This window comes from Vipera berus (genome assembly GCF_964194415.1).
Source record: "Vipera berus genome assembly, chromosome: 2".
NCBI classification, from domain to species: Eukaryota; Metazoa; Chordata; class Lepidosauria; order Squamata; family Viperidae; genus Vipera; species Vipera berus.
Window position 1 is genome coordinate 273,827,615 of NC_138203.1, and position 18,606 is coordinate 273,846,220.

Consider the following 18,606-nt stretch of genomic DNA (forward strand, 5'->3'; position numbering starts at 1 on the left):
ACGGAAACGTCTCAGGGTCTAAAAACCGTGGCCCAACATGTGATTTTTATTTATTTATTTTAAATATCGTAATTCCAACACGCCTCTCGAAATTGGCTTTGAAATGTGGCTTTGACAGATCATCCTAAAATGCTACTGTTTTCCCCAAGTTAATGAATTTTTAATCCTGTCTACTTGAAATGCATTCCGCAAAAGTAACGGGACAGCAACGCCGAGGATCCAATATAAGAGAATAGCTCAGGGTTGAAGTGTGGACTCCTTGAGGCTCTCTGGGCTTGGTTGTTTTGCATGCAGATGTTTCATTCTCCACATGAGCTCTGTTTCCATCTGTCTTGTTTGCCATCATTCGCTCCATAGAGTCTAAAATGGACGTTCTGAAACCTGAGCTGGCCACGAACAAGGAGTTTATATAGGAGGTGGTGGCCCTTTGAGAGCTGTATGCAACGATATTTCATTTTGATGTATGCTGCTTGGTGTACATTCGTAATTAGCAGGAATGAGGTTTTCTCCTTGGTGGTTCCTTAATTAGGCTATTGTTTTCTGCTTGATTATTTTTCTGGTGTTAATCCCTGCTTATCTGGGTGTCAGCTGCCAGAGACAGTGTGTTCCAGTCTTTTTGTCTCCTTAGCTTTTTTATTATCTCTTTTGAATAGTGTGCAAATGTAACTTATCTCTGTGTGCCTATTGATGACTGATTTCTCTGAATGCTAAACTTCAAAGAATATGTTGTTGTTTCTGGCCACTCTTACTGGATTTTTGTTGATCAAGTCTGAATGACAAGGCTTTAAAGATTTGTTTAAAGGCAGGAATAGGGGATAAAAGGATATTTTATTGTATTTTCAGAGGATAAATAATTACTGCATTGAAAAGAAAGAAAAGGAATATAAAGTTGGTTTACTTGATTATGTTTAAGATATATATGTTGTTATTTCTGGTAACTCCAGATGGACTTTTGCTAATTAGGACTGAAAAATTGTTTATAAATAAAATATAAGATATGGAAAGCAGAGGTCTTTTGCTATAGTACCAGAGAAGGTGATAAGTTACTAAAATTGTTTGTACTTGTCTTAAAGAAGAAGGAAGTCATTTCTTTACATATCACTTACCTTTTTTCTTTAGTATATTTTTTCTTTCTTTTCTTTGCACTTTTTGGTATTAGGTTTTCAGCTCTGTTCCTGTAAAGTTTAATAAAAATAATCTAAGTTTTAATGTTATCTTTATATGAGTTAATACATATTCTACAAATGCATCCCTTTTTATTGTCGGTATGGTAAATATCAATAAATACCCCCCATAAAAATAAAAACTCTTTTGGGGTCCTCCATTATTCATAAAAATGGAAGGGAAGTCCCAAGAGCAAAAAGTTTAAGAAACACTAATTTAGAGGAAGCATACTTTGCCCTGCAATCTGAGACTGGAAATGTGTCATTCTCTATATCAATGTTTCTCAACCTTGGTGTAGGAGATGACCAGGCTGAGCCCAAAGGAGGAGGGGTTAAATGTGTTATAAGTCAGGAGTCCCTGCATGCCCACAAAAGAGATCTAAGTCCAGCCCTCTTTGAATGGCTGTCTTATCCCCCACTCATTTCCCTTAAGTGCTAGTTGGCCAGATTCTTGCAGAGAGCCTAAGCTTGCAATAAGTCTTTATTCTCATTTCAATTGCCTGAATCTACTGATTTCCCTGGGGCTTGACACTTAGTGGCTTTAATAGAGATGAACTTCAATTCTCAGAATTCTGGGAGCTGAGGTCCACCTGTCTTAAAGACGCCAAGGTGAAAAAAGATTCCCCTGCAGAGTAAAATCTTCTTTGGGGTTTTATACATCTTTTTTATTCCAGGTCTCAGAGGTGAGTCTCTTCAAACTTGGCCCTTTTATGACTTGTGGACTTCAACTCCCAGAATTCCTCAGCCAGGCACTGCCTGGCTGAGGAATTCTGGGAGTTGAAGTCCACAAGTCATAAAAGGGCCAGGTTTGAAGACCCCTGGTCTAGCCGGATCGTAATGAACAGAATTAACTCACCTCTTCTGTCAGTCCAGGGAGGTACACCCAGACTTTGGGAGGGTCAAGTGCCCGGCAATTTTATGATTGTGATCCCCTAAGCTGTGATCCCCTAAGCCAGGTGCTCTCCAGATCTGATTCCAACTCCAGGCTTCTTCAGTTCATTTTTCCTATGGTGATGGATCTCATTTTTCTTTTTTTCAAATTAAAGGATAAACAGGCAGTCCTCAACTTAGGATCACCGTTGGAACCAGCTTTTCTGTTGCTAAGCAAGTTGGTCTCTCAGTGACTCACTCCCCAATTTTACAACCTGTATGGCTCTGGTTGTTAAGTGAATCACTGCAGTTGGTAGGTGAATCAGATCATTGTTAAATGACTCTGGCTTCCTCCAAGGATCTTGTAAATATATGCCAGTTGTTAAGTGCCTGAAATTTGATTGTGGGGATGCTCCGACATTCCGAAGTGGAAGGACCAGTGTGCATCTTTTTTTTTTCCAGCACCGCTGCAACTTCAAATGATCGCTAAATGAACGGCTGTAAGTTGAAAGTACCTGTTTGTAAAAAAAAATTTTTTTTTAAAGTAGCAGCTTTGGGGGTGCGAGTAGTGGAGCAAAGTAACGCAGGAGGAAGAGTTAATTTCTCTTTCTTACCCTTGCCTCCCCCACTTGTGTGAGCATACACACCAATAGATAGTATACACACACACACACACACACACACACACACACACACACTGCAATTCCAGTCCACTACAGCTCTCTCTTTTGATGGCTGCAATTCACATATTTCAAATGTTTATCTTCTGCCTCATTCCTGCTTGGTCCACAGAGGCCCAATGCCCTTTCGGATTGTGGTTGATCAAAGCAGTCCCTCCATCCTAAATGAAGTTGACTCATGCATTCTTTTAAGAAATCAGCTCGGCTCATAGTCATAGTCACTCCAGCAGTAATTACTTCCATCAGTTAATTGTGCCTCCCCTAACCAAGTATTTCCTTCATCCCCCTGCCTCCTTTTGCCAGTGTCCTTCGTCTTGGCTAGTGACGCCCAGTTCCAGGACTATTGGAGAAAAACAACCTTCCTCCTGGTTCGTAACTTAGGAAACATCTGTCTTGTGCCTTACTCCATTCGCTGCCTTTATTTACTTATTAAAAAGCCACCCCAAGCTACAAAAAGCTACAACTCCTTGACTCACCCAGAAGCTCTCCCGTTTCGGCGATGGCCCCACTCCTGCTCCTCTTTGACTTCTCTTGGGTTTATGAAGTCATTCTGGAGACGGAGAAACTGCACAAACTGTTCTAAAAGCGGCCACATGACAGCTTTATGTAATGGCACAATCCACCTGTTCTCCAGATGTGTTGGGATTCACCTCCCTGATTTCCCGGCCGGCAGCACAATGCCGTGGCCTCCTCTACCATCCCATTGTACTGTGACACTCTCAGAGCTGAGAAGGACAGACAAACACACACACACACACACACACACACACACACAATCTGCCCATTTCAGTCCAATTTTTTTGCCCCTCTTTCCAATCTTTTTGTGGAGTACAAAGATGGTCTTGAAGAAGACACTCAACAACCTTTAGATAAACCCCAGCTTATATCTGTGTGTGGAAAAAATCAAGATGGAGGCCCTTGGCTGCCATCTTGAACTTTTTTGTTTTACCTTCTCACTCCCGTGGATGACCTTGGTACTAGGGAAGGAGAAGGGACAATTTTTCAGTCTCCACCTATATTGTTTCATTAAAGCCAGTTGGGTCCAATGGTTAAGGCACCAGGCTAGAAAGCAGGAGACTGTGAGTTCAAGTCCTGCCCTTAGCCATAAAAGACAGCTGGGTGACTTTGGACCCATCATTTTCTCTCGGCCCAACCCACCTCACAGGGTTGTTGTGAGGGAAAATGGGAGGAAATTTTGTTGGACATGTTCACGGTCTTGAGTTATTTGTAAAAATAATAAAGATAGAATACAAACAATAAACAAACAAACAAACGAATGAATAAATATAAATATAAATGAAGAAGTTCACACGTTAGAGCCCAACTTTAAAAAATGACATTCAGGTGATCTCCACTTATAGTAGTTTGGTTTTTAGAGTCACAAGACTTTGATTTTATCGTTTCCCAGTGGGATCCTTGTCCCCCTTTCTAAATATTAAGCAACTGGGATTTTAGCTTGCTTTTCAAAGGGAATTACAGGTAGTCCTCGACTTACGACCACAATTGAGCCCAAAATTCCTGTTGCTAAGCAAGACAGTTATTAAGTGAAGTTTGCCCCATTTTACGACCTTTTTTGCCCACCATTGTCAAGTGAATCTCTGCAGTTAAGTCAGTGACACTGTTGTTAAGTCAATCTGATTTCCCCATTGACTTTACTTGTCAAAAGGTGACCACGTGACCCCCCAAGGCACTGCAACCGTCACAAATAGGAGTCAGTTGCCAAGGGTCCGAATTTTGATTTTGATGATACAATGGTCATTAAGTGTGAAAAATGGTCATGTCACTTTTTTCAGTGTCATTGTAACTTTGAATGGTCACTACATGAACTGTTGTAAGCTGAGGACTACTTGTACCAGTTTACCAGTTAGCAGAATTACCAGCCTCAGAGGACAGCATTTGGTGAGGGAAATCTTTTTGTGTGTGTGAAAGTAATGCAAGGGAAGAGGAACAGGTGCCTATCGATCATCCCTATTTGATCAAGACCAGATCAGTGACGATAAATGTATCTTCCGCCCCCCCCTCATTTAAATCCTGGGAGCTTTATCTCAGACACTGATTCATCCTTATTCCGTAAGGGAACTCTCTGTATTTATTAAAAATCCATAAATCTAAGAGCTTTCTGTCCCTCTTGGGGTTTGGAGATAACCGAGGACCAGCATAAACAAGAATAAACAAGTCAGACACATAAATATTCTCTCCTTTTACAATGTGCCCATACATCTTATTAATCAATTCGCTAAACATTTCTTCATAGACACCAGCTGCATTTTGTAATCATCTGTGCTGGACAAGAACTGAACATACAAGTTTGGAAAATGAGACAACTGTCTTCTCCGGCATTCAAAATTCTGATTTCTCTGTCTCAGCATGGGGGGGGAGTGACCTGACTCGACCCCCAAGACTCAGGCAGCTCCCTATTAATGAAAATCAGCAGGTTCCCCCCCCCCCCCGCTTGTATGGAGCTGAGAACTGGACAGATCTGTGTAAAGGCCTTTAAAAGAGACTCTTGAAATGTCCTTCCCCATACTGGTCATCCTTGACTTCAAAGTTAAAACAGCACAGAAAAAAGCAACTTATGGCCGTTTTTCATGGTTACAACCTTTGCAGCATCCCCATGACCACGTGATCAAAATTCAGATGCTCAGCCACGGGTTCGCACTTATGACCGTCGTTGTGTCCCAAGGTCATGGGATCAGCTTTTGCAACCTTCCGACAAGCAAAGTCAACGGGGAAGTCAAATTCACTGAACATCTGAGTTACCAACTTATCAACTGCAGTGATTCACTTAACAACTGAGGCAAAAAAGGTGGAAAAATGGGGCAAAACTCACTTAATAAGCGTCTCACTTAACAACAGAAAGGTTGGGCTCAATTGTGGTCACATGTCAAGGACGACCTGTATTGATTTCAGCCATGTCCAAGGATGCTCAGAGAGAGAGGCGGGATCAAAAACGTCAAAATGGTGGCCATAACTACATGATCAAAGCCCCACCACTTTTTTTTTTACACATGGCATATGCTCTGCTCTGGATTCACTCTAGCTTCCAATAGAAGACAATATTTGTAGCTCAGGGTTTAGTCGCAGAATCCTTGGTGCCCTCTGAGCTTGGTTGTTCTCCTGCAGACGTTTCATTACCCAACTAGGTAACATTATCAGTACTCTAGAGCAGGGGTGTCAAACTCAATTTCATTGAGGGCCGCATCAGCATTGCAGTTGCCCTCAAGGGGCCGGGTGGGTGTGGCCAGGGTGGGCATGGCCTACTGGGTGGGCGTGGCTAGAGTGCATATGGCCTACTGGGTGGGCATGGCCAGCTCTTCATCGCTCGCATCAAGGGTGCCTATGGGGGCCTGGGCAGGAGTTGGACACATCTGAGGGTCTCTGGCAGAAGGAGGGTCTCTGGGCCAGGGCCAAGGCAGTGGGGGCCGTTCTCTCACTGTTTCCAGGATGGCTTCGCGGGCCACATGAAACGACTTTGCGGGCCGGATCCGGCCCCCGGGCCTTGTGTTTGACATGTCTGCCTTAAACCAAGGATAAAAGACTGGCGTTATTACAGGGTAACCAGTGGCAATTAAGCAACTGACCTTGAAACTACAGGTAGTCCTCTACTTAAAACCACAACTGAGCCCAAAATTTCTGTTGCTATATGAGACCCTTGTTAAATGACTTTTGCCCCATTTTGCTGCAGTTGTATGTGAATCGCTGCAGTTGCCCAAAAATGCCAACACGTTGCTAGGCTGCATTAACAGATGGACAGAATCAAGATCATGTGAAGTGTGAATACCACTTTACAATGCCCTGGTAAGGCCACACTTGGAATCTTGCATCCAGTTTTGATCATCACGATGTAAAAAAGATGTTGAGGCTCTAGAAAGAGGTTGTTTGGACGTCCATTTTGTTCACAAAGCCAAACAAGCATAAAAATCACACTTGGACTTAATTCCAGACATTCACAGCTGTTACCATACGTACTACACACACTCCACTGGTGGGATTCAAATATGTGAACAACTGGTTCTCTGTGTGGATGCCGCTTCCGGAAGTCCATTCTGGGCCTGGGCAACAACAAAAAAATAGCTACTGGTTCTGCCGAACTCTGAATCCCACCACAGACACAGCCGCTACACAACTAAACAGCAAACGGTATGCATGTGGATCAGTGAGAAGCATGTGAGCAGAAGTCGGGAGAAAGTGGGTTAGTTTACAGTGTGCCTCTGATTTGCAGGACCTTCTAGGTTGGAACTGTGGGAAGTTTTCTTTGTAGCAGCGGAAATTTGTAACTCAAAAGTTTGTAAATAGAGTAATGTCTTTATGACCAATACACTAACACAGTTCTTACTTCCTAAACTAGATATAAAATGGAGCAGCTGAATGTATACTGGTCCAGCACATGACCTGTTTATAAAATCGCCAGCAACAGAGATACAAATGGGGGGGGGGTCTTTGGTGTTCTCTGAGTGTTTAATTTGTTCCTTTTGTTTTAGACGGTTGTGGGCTACTGCTAAGCTTGTAAGCCGCCCTGAGTCTTCGGAGAAGGGCGGGATATAAATGGAATTAAAATAAAATAAATAAAAATAATGAAATACTTACCCATCATGCACTGATGATGTTACCCAGTGCTTTTTTTGTCAAAGAAAAAGGTGCCGGAACTCACACATGTCATACATCCTGCCTTGCCTACTCTACAAGGTTCCATCCAAAAAAGGTGCCGGAACTCCGTTCTGAGCGTTGTATGAGAAAAAAAGCCCTGATGTTACCTAGTAATGAAACATCTGCAAGAAAGCAACCAAGCTCAAAGAGCACCAAAGACACCCCCCCCCCCATTTCAGCCCTGAGCTACAAATATTCTTCATGGGAGATACAAATATTTAATCGGCACATCTGCGACTTCCAATCTACTGTACCTGTGCTCACAGAACGCCATGTGGGTAAAACCAAATATGGGGAAATAATGAAAAAAAAAACCCTAACTGGGAAGAAGATTGATCTGACTGATTGGATCCCAAGTTGGCATTTTAATATCACAATATTAAATATTAACCCAGATTGTTGGGGGCAATAAGCTGACTTTGTAATAATGCCGCTTGGGGTGTGTGTGAAAGCCCTAATAAGCAGGCATATACATAGAATGAAGGCTACTGCTAAGCTTGTAAGCCGCCCTGAGTCTTCGGAGAAGGGCGGGATATAAATGGAATTAAAATAAAAATAAATAAATAAATATCCAGTTTCTAGTGGCCGGGCGAGGCTGTCGCACATATGCCGTCTCCCCACTGCCTTCCCTGACTATTTTTGACAGTGGGAAGAGATACTTTTTTTTCCCAGCTAGGCCAGGGGCAGGCAACCTTGGCTTTTTTATGACTCATGGACTTCAACTCCCAGAATTCCTGAGCCAGCTTGGCTCAGCTTGGAAATCTTTCCATTTTCCCTCAGTGTGGCTGGCTCAGGAATTCTGGGAGTTGAAGTCCACGAGTCATAAAAGAGCCAAGGTTGCCTACCCCTGAGCATAAAAAGAGCCTACTGCAGACCCTCTGAGTGGTGGAGGAGCAGAGGACTGGACTACAAGACCTCCAAGGTCTCTTCCAACTCTGCTATTCCATTGCTATTCTATTAGGTAAAGGTAAAGGTTCCCCCGCACATGCATGCTAGTCGTTTCCAACTGTAGGGGCCGGTGCTCATCTCCGTTACAAAGTGAAAGAGCCAGCGCTTGTCCGAGGACGTCTCCATGGTCATGTGGCCGGCATGACTAGATGCCAAAGGCGCACGGAACGCTGTTGCCTTCCCACCGTAGTGGTCCCTATTTTTCTACTTGCATTTTTACGTGCTTTCGAACTGCTAGGTTGGCAGAAGCTGGGACGAGTAACAGGCGCTCACTCTGTTACGCGGCACTCGGGATTCGACCCGCCAAACTGCTGACCTTCTGATTGACAGGCTCAGTGTCCTAACCCACTGAGCCACTCTATTAGTAGAGTGGTAAAAGCTTTTTAAAATGTGTACACTTTCCTGAAGCCATGTTTCAAAGTAGCCTAAACAATTCCCAGCTGTCACTTACCTTTTCATCTATTTTAAAGGGTGGGTTTAGTGCTCTTCTGAACAAGCATTCAAAATAGTCAGATAGGCAGTTGACAGATGTTGGGGTGGGCCGATGGGGTAAAGCAGGATCTGTCTTGCTTTAACATGCCCCTGCCCATTGCACATCAGTTGTTTGTCCGATGGCTCTCAGCAGTGGTGGGATTCAGCTGGTTTGCCCCAGTTCAGCAGAACTGGTAGCTAAATTTTTTGTTGCCCAGTTCCAGAACGGACTTCTGGAAGCGGCACCCACAGAGAGAACCGGTTGTTCACATATTTGAATCCCCACCACTGGCTCTCAGGCAGATTAGGGGGACAGAAGAACATCGAAGTTCAAATGCACAGCACCTTTGATCTGTTGCTTTTGTTTTAGACAGATGTGGGTTGTTTTTCTGGTTGACATAATGAAATACTTACCCATCGTATGAACTCAGCCTTGCAATTAGTAGAACAAACACACTGCCAAGAGGATAAATGGGTGTGGGCTGCCAGTTAATGTGTTTATTTTTCGGATTGCATGATTTTCTCCAAGAAGCAAAATTTGGTATAATTTTGCTTTAGGATAGCCGAGAGCCACGGACCTCATTAACTCCCAGAATATTAATGGCCAATTCCTAACAATTCCATCCCATTTCCCAACATTCTGTCCCATAACTCAACATTCTATATCATCTCTCAACATTCCATCCTGTTTCCAACATCCCATCATATAGCACAATTCCACCCCATCTCCCAACATTCCATCACATTTTTGGAGTACTCAAGGATCAAATTAATTTAATTTAATTTAATAATTTAATTTGTATACCGCCCTTCTCCCGAAGGACTCAGGGCGGTGAACAGGGCAATGCACAATAAAAATAGAATACAAAAATTAAAAAGCCATTAAACAATTATGCCCATAAAATTAATACATATTAAAATTAAAACTATTTATAAAAACCCAACCCCATCCCATCAGACCAGGCCAGCTTGTTCGAAAAAGAAAGTTTTGAGATCACGCCGGAAGGAGCGAAGGTCGGGGGCCATCCGGAGCTCAACCGGTAAGCGGTTCCAAAGGTCTGGCGCGCCCACAGAGAACGCCCTCCCCCTGGGGGTCACCAATCGGCATTCTTTGATCGGCGGCACCCTGAGGAGGCCCTCTCTGTGGGAGCGCACTGGACGGAGGGAAGTTGACGCCGGCCGCAGGTGTTGCCATAGGTAACCCGGCCCCATGCCATGAAGGGCTTTGTAAGTCATCACTAACACCTTGAACCTGAAATTAGACATGGCAGTGTAAATATCCAGAAGTGGATACCCAGTTTCTCTCTTCTCCAAATGGCAAATGAAGCCATGAAGCCCCTTTAGATCCAAAATGGCGGCCCTGGCAGTGGTGGACCCTTTAAATTCCATCTCATGCCTTTACCCCAAGGTGGACTGCAGACACATTTATTTGGAATAAGACAATCAAAGGAATGAATGAAACTCCTACTAATATGATACAGGGAGTCCTCAACTTATGGCCAAAACGGAGCCCAAAATTTATGCTGCTGAGTGAGAAATTTATTAAGTGAGTTTTGCGCCATCTTACGACTTTGCTTGCCACATTTGTTAGGTGAATCACTCCAACTGCTAAATCACCAACACAGTTATTAAGTGAATCTGGATTCCCCATTGACTTTGCTTGTCAGAAGGTCACAAAAGGCAATCACATGACTGTGGGACATTTGCAACCATCCTAGATATGAGTCAGTCGCCCAGTGAAATAACAGGACGTTGCGTTAATCAAACAATAGAGTAATTGGTCCTTTTCTTGTTATTCTGGGAATAGTCCTCAAGGTCTGAACAGGCACCATTTTGCATTTTACTTATAGGTTAGACAAAAATGTGACAAAATGTGGACAGCGTGGGATGAGAATGTTAGCATTTAATTTCAGTATAGTAAAACAATTAGATTTGTTGCAGAGCAGCTGTATTGGAGGTCCATCCTGCCAAATGGTAATTCCTCCGATGACGGCAGGACATTGTCCAATTCTGTAAACTAAATTTATTAATTGGCAGTTCACGTCCATTTGGATTTTTAAAGCTGTCTCACAACCAGCAACCCTGTTTCCGCTCAGCATGTTGTGCCGTTTTCTCGACAGAAGCATTTCCCTTCAAAACCTAAGGTGTGGGAAGCGATGTGCCTTCTGCAGGCAGAAATTCAGTATTGAAAATGTCTGATTTGAGGAGTTGAGGAATAGATATTTTTCTTGTAAGATTCTAATACATCAGCAGCAGCAGCATGCAAACTGATGTCCTTAGCCAGCAAGAGAAATTGGAAGATGGCCTTAGTGTTGTGAATCTTTTTATAAAATAAATATGTTTAAACTAAAACATGAAAGGAACGGCTGCTGGAATTCGGTATGTCTAGTTTAATGAAGAGAAGGACTAGGGGTGACATGATAGCAGTGTTCCAATATCTCAGGGGCTGCCACAAAGAAGAGGGAGTCAAGCTATTCTCCAAAGTGCCTGAAGGCAGGACAAGAAGCAATGGATGGAAACTAGTCAAGGAGAGAAGCAACCTAGAACTAAGGAGAAACTTCCTGACAGTTAGAACAATTAACCGGTGGAACAACCTGCCTCCAGAGGTGGTGAATGCTCCAACACTGGAAGTTTTTAAGAAGAGACTGGACAGCCATTTGTCTGAAATGGGGGTAGGGTTTCCTGCCTGAGCAGGGGGTTGGACTAGATGACCTCCAAGGTCCCTTCCAACTTTACTATTATGATTATGAAACTGTTGGGCCTTTTAGGGTTCCCCATAATCTTCTGATTTAGATGTTACATTGACCCAAAAGTTTTATTGATGAAATATTTTGAGAGCATAGAGCTTGATAAGAACATTCACTGATTGTATGCCATCATATTAAATACCATTTTGAAGGGCCAGTCCGAAAATAATGCTGACTGTATGGGAGTGTTTTAGAGCTCGAGATAACTCTAGGTTAATCAGACAAATAAATAGCCTTCAACTTGAATGCTTGATTTTAATTTATTTATGTTTTAATGTACAGATAGTTCTCAATTTATGAGCACAACTGAGCCCAAAATTTATCTTGCTAAGTGAGAAATTTGTTAAGTGAGTTTTGCCCTATTCCACGCCCTTTCTTGCCACAGTTGTTAAGTGAATCAATGCAGTTGTTAAATTAGTCAGTTGCTAAGTGAGTCTGGGTTTCCCCATCGACTTTGCTTGCCAGAAAGTTGACCCAGGGGAGACCGCAACAGTCGTAAATGTGAGCTGGTTGTCAAGCATTTGAATGTAAATCACGTGACCACGGGGATGCTACAATGGTCATAAGTGTGAAAAATGGTCATAAGTCACTTTTTTCAGTGCCGTTGTAACCTCAATGGTCACTAAGTGAACTGTTGTAAGTTGAGGACTATTTGTACATGTATAGATATATTTTTATGACTGTAAGCCACCCAGAGTTACACTATGGCAAGATGGGTGGGCAATAAATTTTATAAATTAATTAATTAATTTGTGGTTGTAATCTGAGGATTAGCTGTAGAAGCTTAAGCCATAGTTAGAATAAACTTTGTATTGAGTTCCAATTTGGCCATGAAGCCAGTTGGGAAATTTTGGGCCAGTCCCTCTTTCTCAGCCCTAGGAAGAAGACCTGAAGGCAGGACAAGAAGCAACGGATGGAAACTAATCAAAGAGAGAAGCAACCTAAGAATAAGGAGAAATTTCTTGACTGTTAGAACAATTGACCAGTGGAACAACCTGCCTCCAGAAGTTGTGGGTGCTCCAACACTGGAAGTTTTTAAGAAGAGATTGAATAACCATTTCTCTGAAATGGTATAGGGTTTCCTGCCTGAGCAGGGGGTTGGACTAGATGACTTCCAAGGTCCTTTCCAGATGATGATGATGATGATGATGAGCATCATCATCATCATCATCATCATCATCATCATCATCTCATTATTATTATTATTATTATTATTATTATTATTATTATTATTATTATTATTATTATTATTATTATTATTATTATTATTATTATTATTGCAAGGGCAAAGCATTTCTGAAAATCCTGCCAAGAAAATTGTATGAATTTCTACATGTGATTGTCAGGAGTCAACAATGACTCAACAGCTTATGCACAACCTCTCCTTCCTGGCCCCAAAACTATGTCATAGCCCTTCAAATATTATTTGAAGATGGCTGTGATGGGGTAAACATGCCCAGTTCCTTTACCCTTTCTTAAGAACATCTCAAAAACCTTGCTACATCAGGCTGGAGTCTCTCCTGGCACTATGCCACACAATAACAAATGAGTGTGAACCAGAAAGTTCAGCAGCATGAACTCAAGGCTACTGTTCTTTCCACTATTTGCTTCCCAGCAGCTAGACTTTAAGATATACAGGTAGTCCTCGACTTACAACAGTTCTGTCAAGGATGAAACTTTGCATGCTATATGCCTCTGTGTTTCAACTTGCCTTTAGATTAAGGAGGGGAGGGAGGTGTTACTTTCAAGTGAGTTAGATGGAGAAATGAAACTTCTGCGATTTAGCTGAAGACCGTGAGAGCCTGAAGCCTTGTCAAGGGACACCAGAACAGGTGTGGATTTGAAGCAGACGGTTCCCATAACAAATTGAACGTTGATACGGACTATGTAAAATGTTGGGGATTTGGCTGGAAAAATCATTGTTTAAGTCTATGAACTAGAGTTGGAACCTCCAAGTTAGTTTTGCTTCAACATAACCATACAGTGTATTCAATAAACAGTAAGATTTCTGGAGATGGGATGAACCAGGAGTTTTATTTGGATTCTCAAGCTGGATGTTGACAAGCTCATTTAATGACTGTTCAAAGTTACAATGTTATTGAAAAAAGTGACTTATGACTGTTTTTCACACTTAGGTCTGTTGCAACATCCCCTTGGTCACATGATCAAAATTCGGATGCTTTTCAACTTGTTCATATTTATGATGGTTGAGTGTCCCGGGATCATGTGATCGCCTTTTGCAACCTTCTGGCAAACAAAATCAATAGGGAAACCATGTTACTAACTTAACAACTGCAGTGATTCACTTAACAACTGTAACAAGAAAGATCGTGAAATTGGGCAAAACTCACTTAACAAATGTCTCACTTAGCAAAATAAATTTTGGGCTCAGTTGTGGTCATATGTCGAGGACTATCTGTATTGACTATCTGAAAGTTTTCCTCAAAGTCTGTGGTTCTAGATCTGTGATGGATGGCCATTCATTTGTTTGGAAAATCTCTAGTGAGCAACTCAACAATTCAGATGGCAGTCTATTCTGCTGGATGACAATTCTGTCAGGGAATTGCACAGCCAGGTCTTAGATGCTGACACAAACTTGTAGTTTTATATAAATAAATATATTTTGCATCTCTATTTACAGCAGACAAGATAGTCAGACAAATAGGAGCGTCATGAGGTAAATCACAGAACACATAAAACACACAGAAGAAAAAGGCGGGAAAAAAGGGAAACGCCCCCTCCATACCCACAGCAACCAATCCCAGCACAGATTGCCTCGTGCAGGAGCCAGCACTCTCCAATCAATGAACCACAACAATGTGTTCTGGTTCACTGCACAACCCCACTGCTCCCGCCACTAAATTTAAATATCTTAACAAATTCATACACTGAGAAAATTCTTCCTCAAAGAGACGAAGCAAGAACTGAATCAGCTGTGTCAGAGCCAAAGAGGCTGCAGGGATGGGCAGCATTTTTCCTTTACCTGAAGAATGGAATTGGGCACCTGCCCATCACTGACAGAAGTCCACATGTTCCCATATGGAGATGCATGTCCTGAAGAAAGAAAGTAGATCCTGGCACTGTTTGAAGAGCCCTGCGGATATTTGGATGGGAAGTACGAATCTCTGATAAAAATCTCGCAGGTGGAAGGCCACACCTTTTCAAAGAAAATGAAGAAAAATAAGCTTACGGTGCCAAGTCAGAAGAGCTGTCATGAGAAGAGAAGAGAAGAGAAGAGAAGAGAAGAGAAGAGAAGAGAAGAGAAGAGAAGAGAAGAGAAGAGAAGAGAAGAGAAGAGAAGAGAAGAGAAGAGAAGAGAAGAGAAGAGAAGAGAAGAGAAGAAGAGAAGAGAAGAGAAGAGAAGCTGAAGGAGCATCGTTTGAACCTAAGTGGAATGGAGTTTTGTGGAGTAGAGTGAAGAGGAGAGGAGAAAAAAAGAGAAGAGAAATAAACTGATCAAAGAGAGAAGCAACCTGGAATTAAGGAGAAAGTTCCTAATAGTGAGGACAATTAACCAGTGGAACAGCTTTGCCTTCAGAAATCATGGACCCTCCATCACTGGAGGTTTTTAAGAAGAGACTGGACAGTCACTTGTCAGAGATGGAATAGGTTCTCCTGCATGAGAGGGGGCTGTACTAGAAGACCTCCAAGGTCCTTTCCAGATTCTATTCTATTCTATTCTATTCTATTCTATTCTATTCTATTCTATTCTATTCTATTCTATTCTATTCTATTCTATTCTATTCCATTATTCTATTCTATTCTATTCTATTCTATTCTATTCTATTCTATTCTATTCTATTCTATTCTATTCTATTCTATTCTATTCTATTCTATTCTATTCTATTCCATTATTCTATTCTATTCTATTCTATTCTATTCTATTCTATTCTATTCTATTCTATTCTATTCTATTCTATTCTATTCTATTCTATTCTATTCTATTCTATTCCATTATTCTATTCTATTCTATTCTATTCTATTCTATTCTATTCTATTCTATTCTATTCTATTCTATTCTATTCTATTCTATTCTATTCTATTCTATTCTATTCTATTCTATTCTATTCTATTCCATTATTCTATTCTATTCTATTCTATTCTATTCTATTCTATTCTATTCTATTCTATTCTATTCTATTCTATTCTATTCTATTCTATTCTATTCCATTATTCTATTCTATTCTATTCTATTCTATTCTATTCTATTCTATTCTATTCTATTCTATTCTATTCTATTCTATTCTATTCTATTCTATTCTATTCTATTCCATTATTCTATTCTATTCTATTCTATTCTATTCTATTCTATTCTATTCTATTCTATTCTATTCTATTCTATTCTATTCTATTCTATTCTATTCTATTCTATTCTATTCTATTCTATTCTATTATTCTATTCTATTCTATTCTATTCTATTCTATTCTATTCTATTCTATTCTATTCTATTCTATTCTATTCTATTCTATTCTATTCTATTCTATTCTTTAACTGGACCTTGTTGATGGATTCTCAGGCAAAACCCCCCATTATTTTAAACTCCTCCCCTTTGATATAACGTTATTTTTAAATACATGTTTATTCTTACAATCAACAGGTAGTTTGAGTAAATGAGAATCAGAATCTAATAGCTGTCCCATTGCCCATCTTTAAAATTTGGCATTTCCAGTAGAAGAATCAGTAAGAGAGGCGACAACTAAACAATGAAATCTATTATTTTGAGATGGTGGCAGCCCAATTTAAACTAACGAACTAAATAAATCTGGAAGAAAGTGGGCTACTTCTAACCAAATAAACGCAGTTTCACCATAGTGCACATTTATATTAAGTTATACTAGAAAAAAAAGGGGGGGGGGCGGGAAAGAACGAAGATTACAGACTATAGGAACAAAAGAGTAAAACAATTCCTATAATGTGTACCAAAATGCAGACTATAGCCTCTGAATCCTGGAATCAGATTTGGAAGTGACTCCTTATCTTTCAATCCAACTTCCTATTCTGTGCAGGAATTCAAATTAAAGCTCCCCTGTGAAATGGCTGTTTAGTCTCTGCATGAAAACATCTGAGTCAGTATTTCCTCTTGTCAATCTGCCTTTAGCATTAGGCATTTCATTTTTCCCCCTAACATTCAATCAGGACCCATCTTCCTGAAATTTAATCCATCCGGCTGAGTGCCAAAGAATTGAGACCTTTGAACCATGGTGCTGGAGAAGACTCCTGCGAGTCCCTTGGACTGCAAGGCGATCAAACCGGTCAATCCTAGAGGAGATCAACCCTGACTGCTCTTTAGAAGGCCAGATCCTGAAGCTAAAACTCAAATATACTTTGGCCACCTAATGAGAAGGAAGGACTCACTGGAGAAGAGCCTAATGCTGGGAAAGATTGAGGGCAAGAGAAGAAGGGGACGACAGAGAATGAGGTGGCTGGATGGAGTCACTGAAGCAGTAGGCCTGAGCTTAAATGGACTCCAGAAGATGGTAGAGGACAGGAAGGCCTGGAGGAACGTTGTCCATGGGGTCGCGATGGGTCGGACACGACTTTGCAGCTAACAACAACATCCAATTCTCTAGAGTGATGAAAAACAGGTCTTGACCTTTTAGCATTGGAAAAGGTTATCCTGTTCGTTTCTCAGCCCTCCCTTCTCAATGCTACATTCCCTCCTCCTTGGCTTCCTTCATAAGTATCATGGGATGAGAGAGAAGATGCTGGCTGAAGTAGGCCGTGTCTTTTTCCGTAGACCTCTTGGCATTTGATGTAGCCCAAAGTGCTGGTATTAAAAGCATAGATACTTCCCTGCAATGAAGTCTTCAGGATTACAGTGTTTCTCAACCAGAGCAGCTTTAAGATACATGGAATTCAGTTCCCAGAATTACCCCAGCCAGCAGGGGGCATTCCATTCTGGGAATTGAAATCCACATATCTTAAAGTTACCCAGGTTGAGAAACATTGACATAGATTGACATAGATGACAACAACAACAACAACAATAATAATGTTGGAAGGGACCTTGGAGATCATCTAATCCAACCCCCTGCTCAGGCAGCAAACCCTGGCTGTCCAGTCTCTTCTTAAGTTCCAGTGTTGGAGCATTCACAGCTGCTGGAGGCAGGTTGTTCCACTGGTTAATTATTCTAACAGTCAGGATGTTTTTCCTCATTTTTAGGTTGCTTCTCTCCTTGACTAGTTTCCATCCGTTGCTTCTTGTCCTGCCTTCGGGCGCTTTGGAGAATAGCTTGACTCCCTCTTCTTTGGGGCAGCCCCTGAGATATTGGAACACTGCTATCATGTCCCCCGTCGTCCTTCTTTTCATTAGACTAGACATACCCAATTCCATCAACCTTTTATCAGCCCCCCGTCCGACGAGGCAAAAGAATGCGACCGGAACGAGAGCTGGTTCTTCTGAGCAACGTTTATTCTGCTCCATAAACATTCACCCGAAGACAAATGAAGTCAGCGTTGGTTGCACAGCACAACCAACGCTGCTAAATAGCCGCCGAGGCCGACACCCATCACCACGCCCAAACAAGCCAACAACCTACACCCCCTACTTACGCACCACCAACCCTGGCCTCCGCCCTTTGGACCCTGCTCTCCATGTGGACCTCCGTCCCGTACCGCAGGTACGTACCCTCCCTGTCCCCGACCCACCACCACTGCAGACGGTAAGCCACCCCCCAGCCAGGGCAACCCCCCTCACAGCCCCAAGTCCTTACACCCCCATCACCCCCCACAGGTCCCCGAACCGCCGCAGCCTGCACAGCCTTGGCTGTCTTCTGGCGCCACTTGCCCCGCAGCTCCTCGGCAAGGCCGGCAGCAGGCGGCCTTCGTGCTGACGTCGCAGGCAAAGCCTCGGAGCGAGCTGTCTGCTGTGGAGGGTTTCCAGGGGGATACTGCGCAGGCGTATTTTGGGTTCGTAAAGACCCTGCACCTAGCGCGCCGACAATTCTGGTGGCCACGGATGAAGAACACCATCGAGGACTATGTGCGGCGATGCCATGTCTGTGCTACCGCAAGGTGTCTGGGCCCGACACCTTTCTTTATATGTTTTAGCCTCCAGTCCCCTGATCATCTTTGTTGCT

General features: G+C 42.2%; 1 protein-coding gene across 1 annotated transcript in view; it reads left to right on the forward strand.

Moving 5' to 3' along the window:
- TNXB (tenascin XB) overlaps nt 1–18,606 on the forward strand; it is a gene marked incomplete at its 5' end in the record, with an annotated part of 245,615 nt that overhangs the window by 11,741 nt on the left and 215,268 nt on the right. Inside the window, one exon of the mRNA XM_081319139.1 lies at nt 18,322–18,509. Coding sequence (XP_081175265.1) covers nt 18,322–18,509 — 188 coding nt within the window. The remainder of the gene's footprint in view (nt 1–18,321; nt 18,510–18,606) is intronic.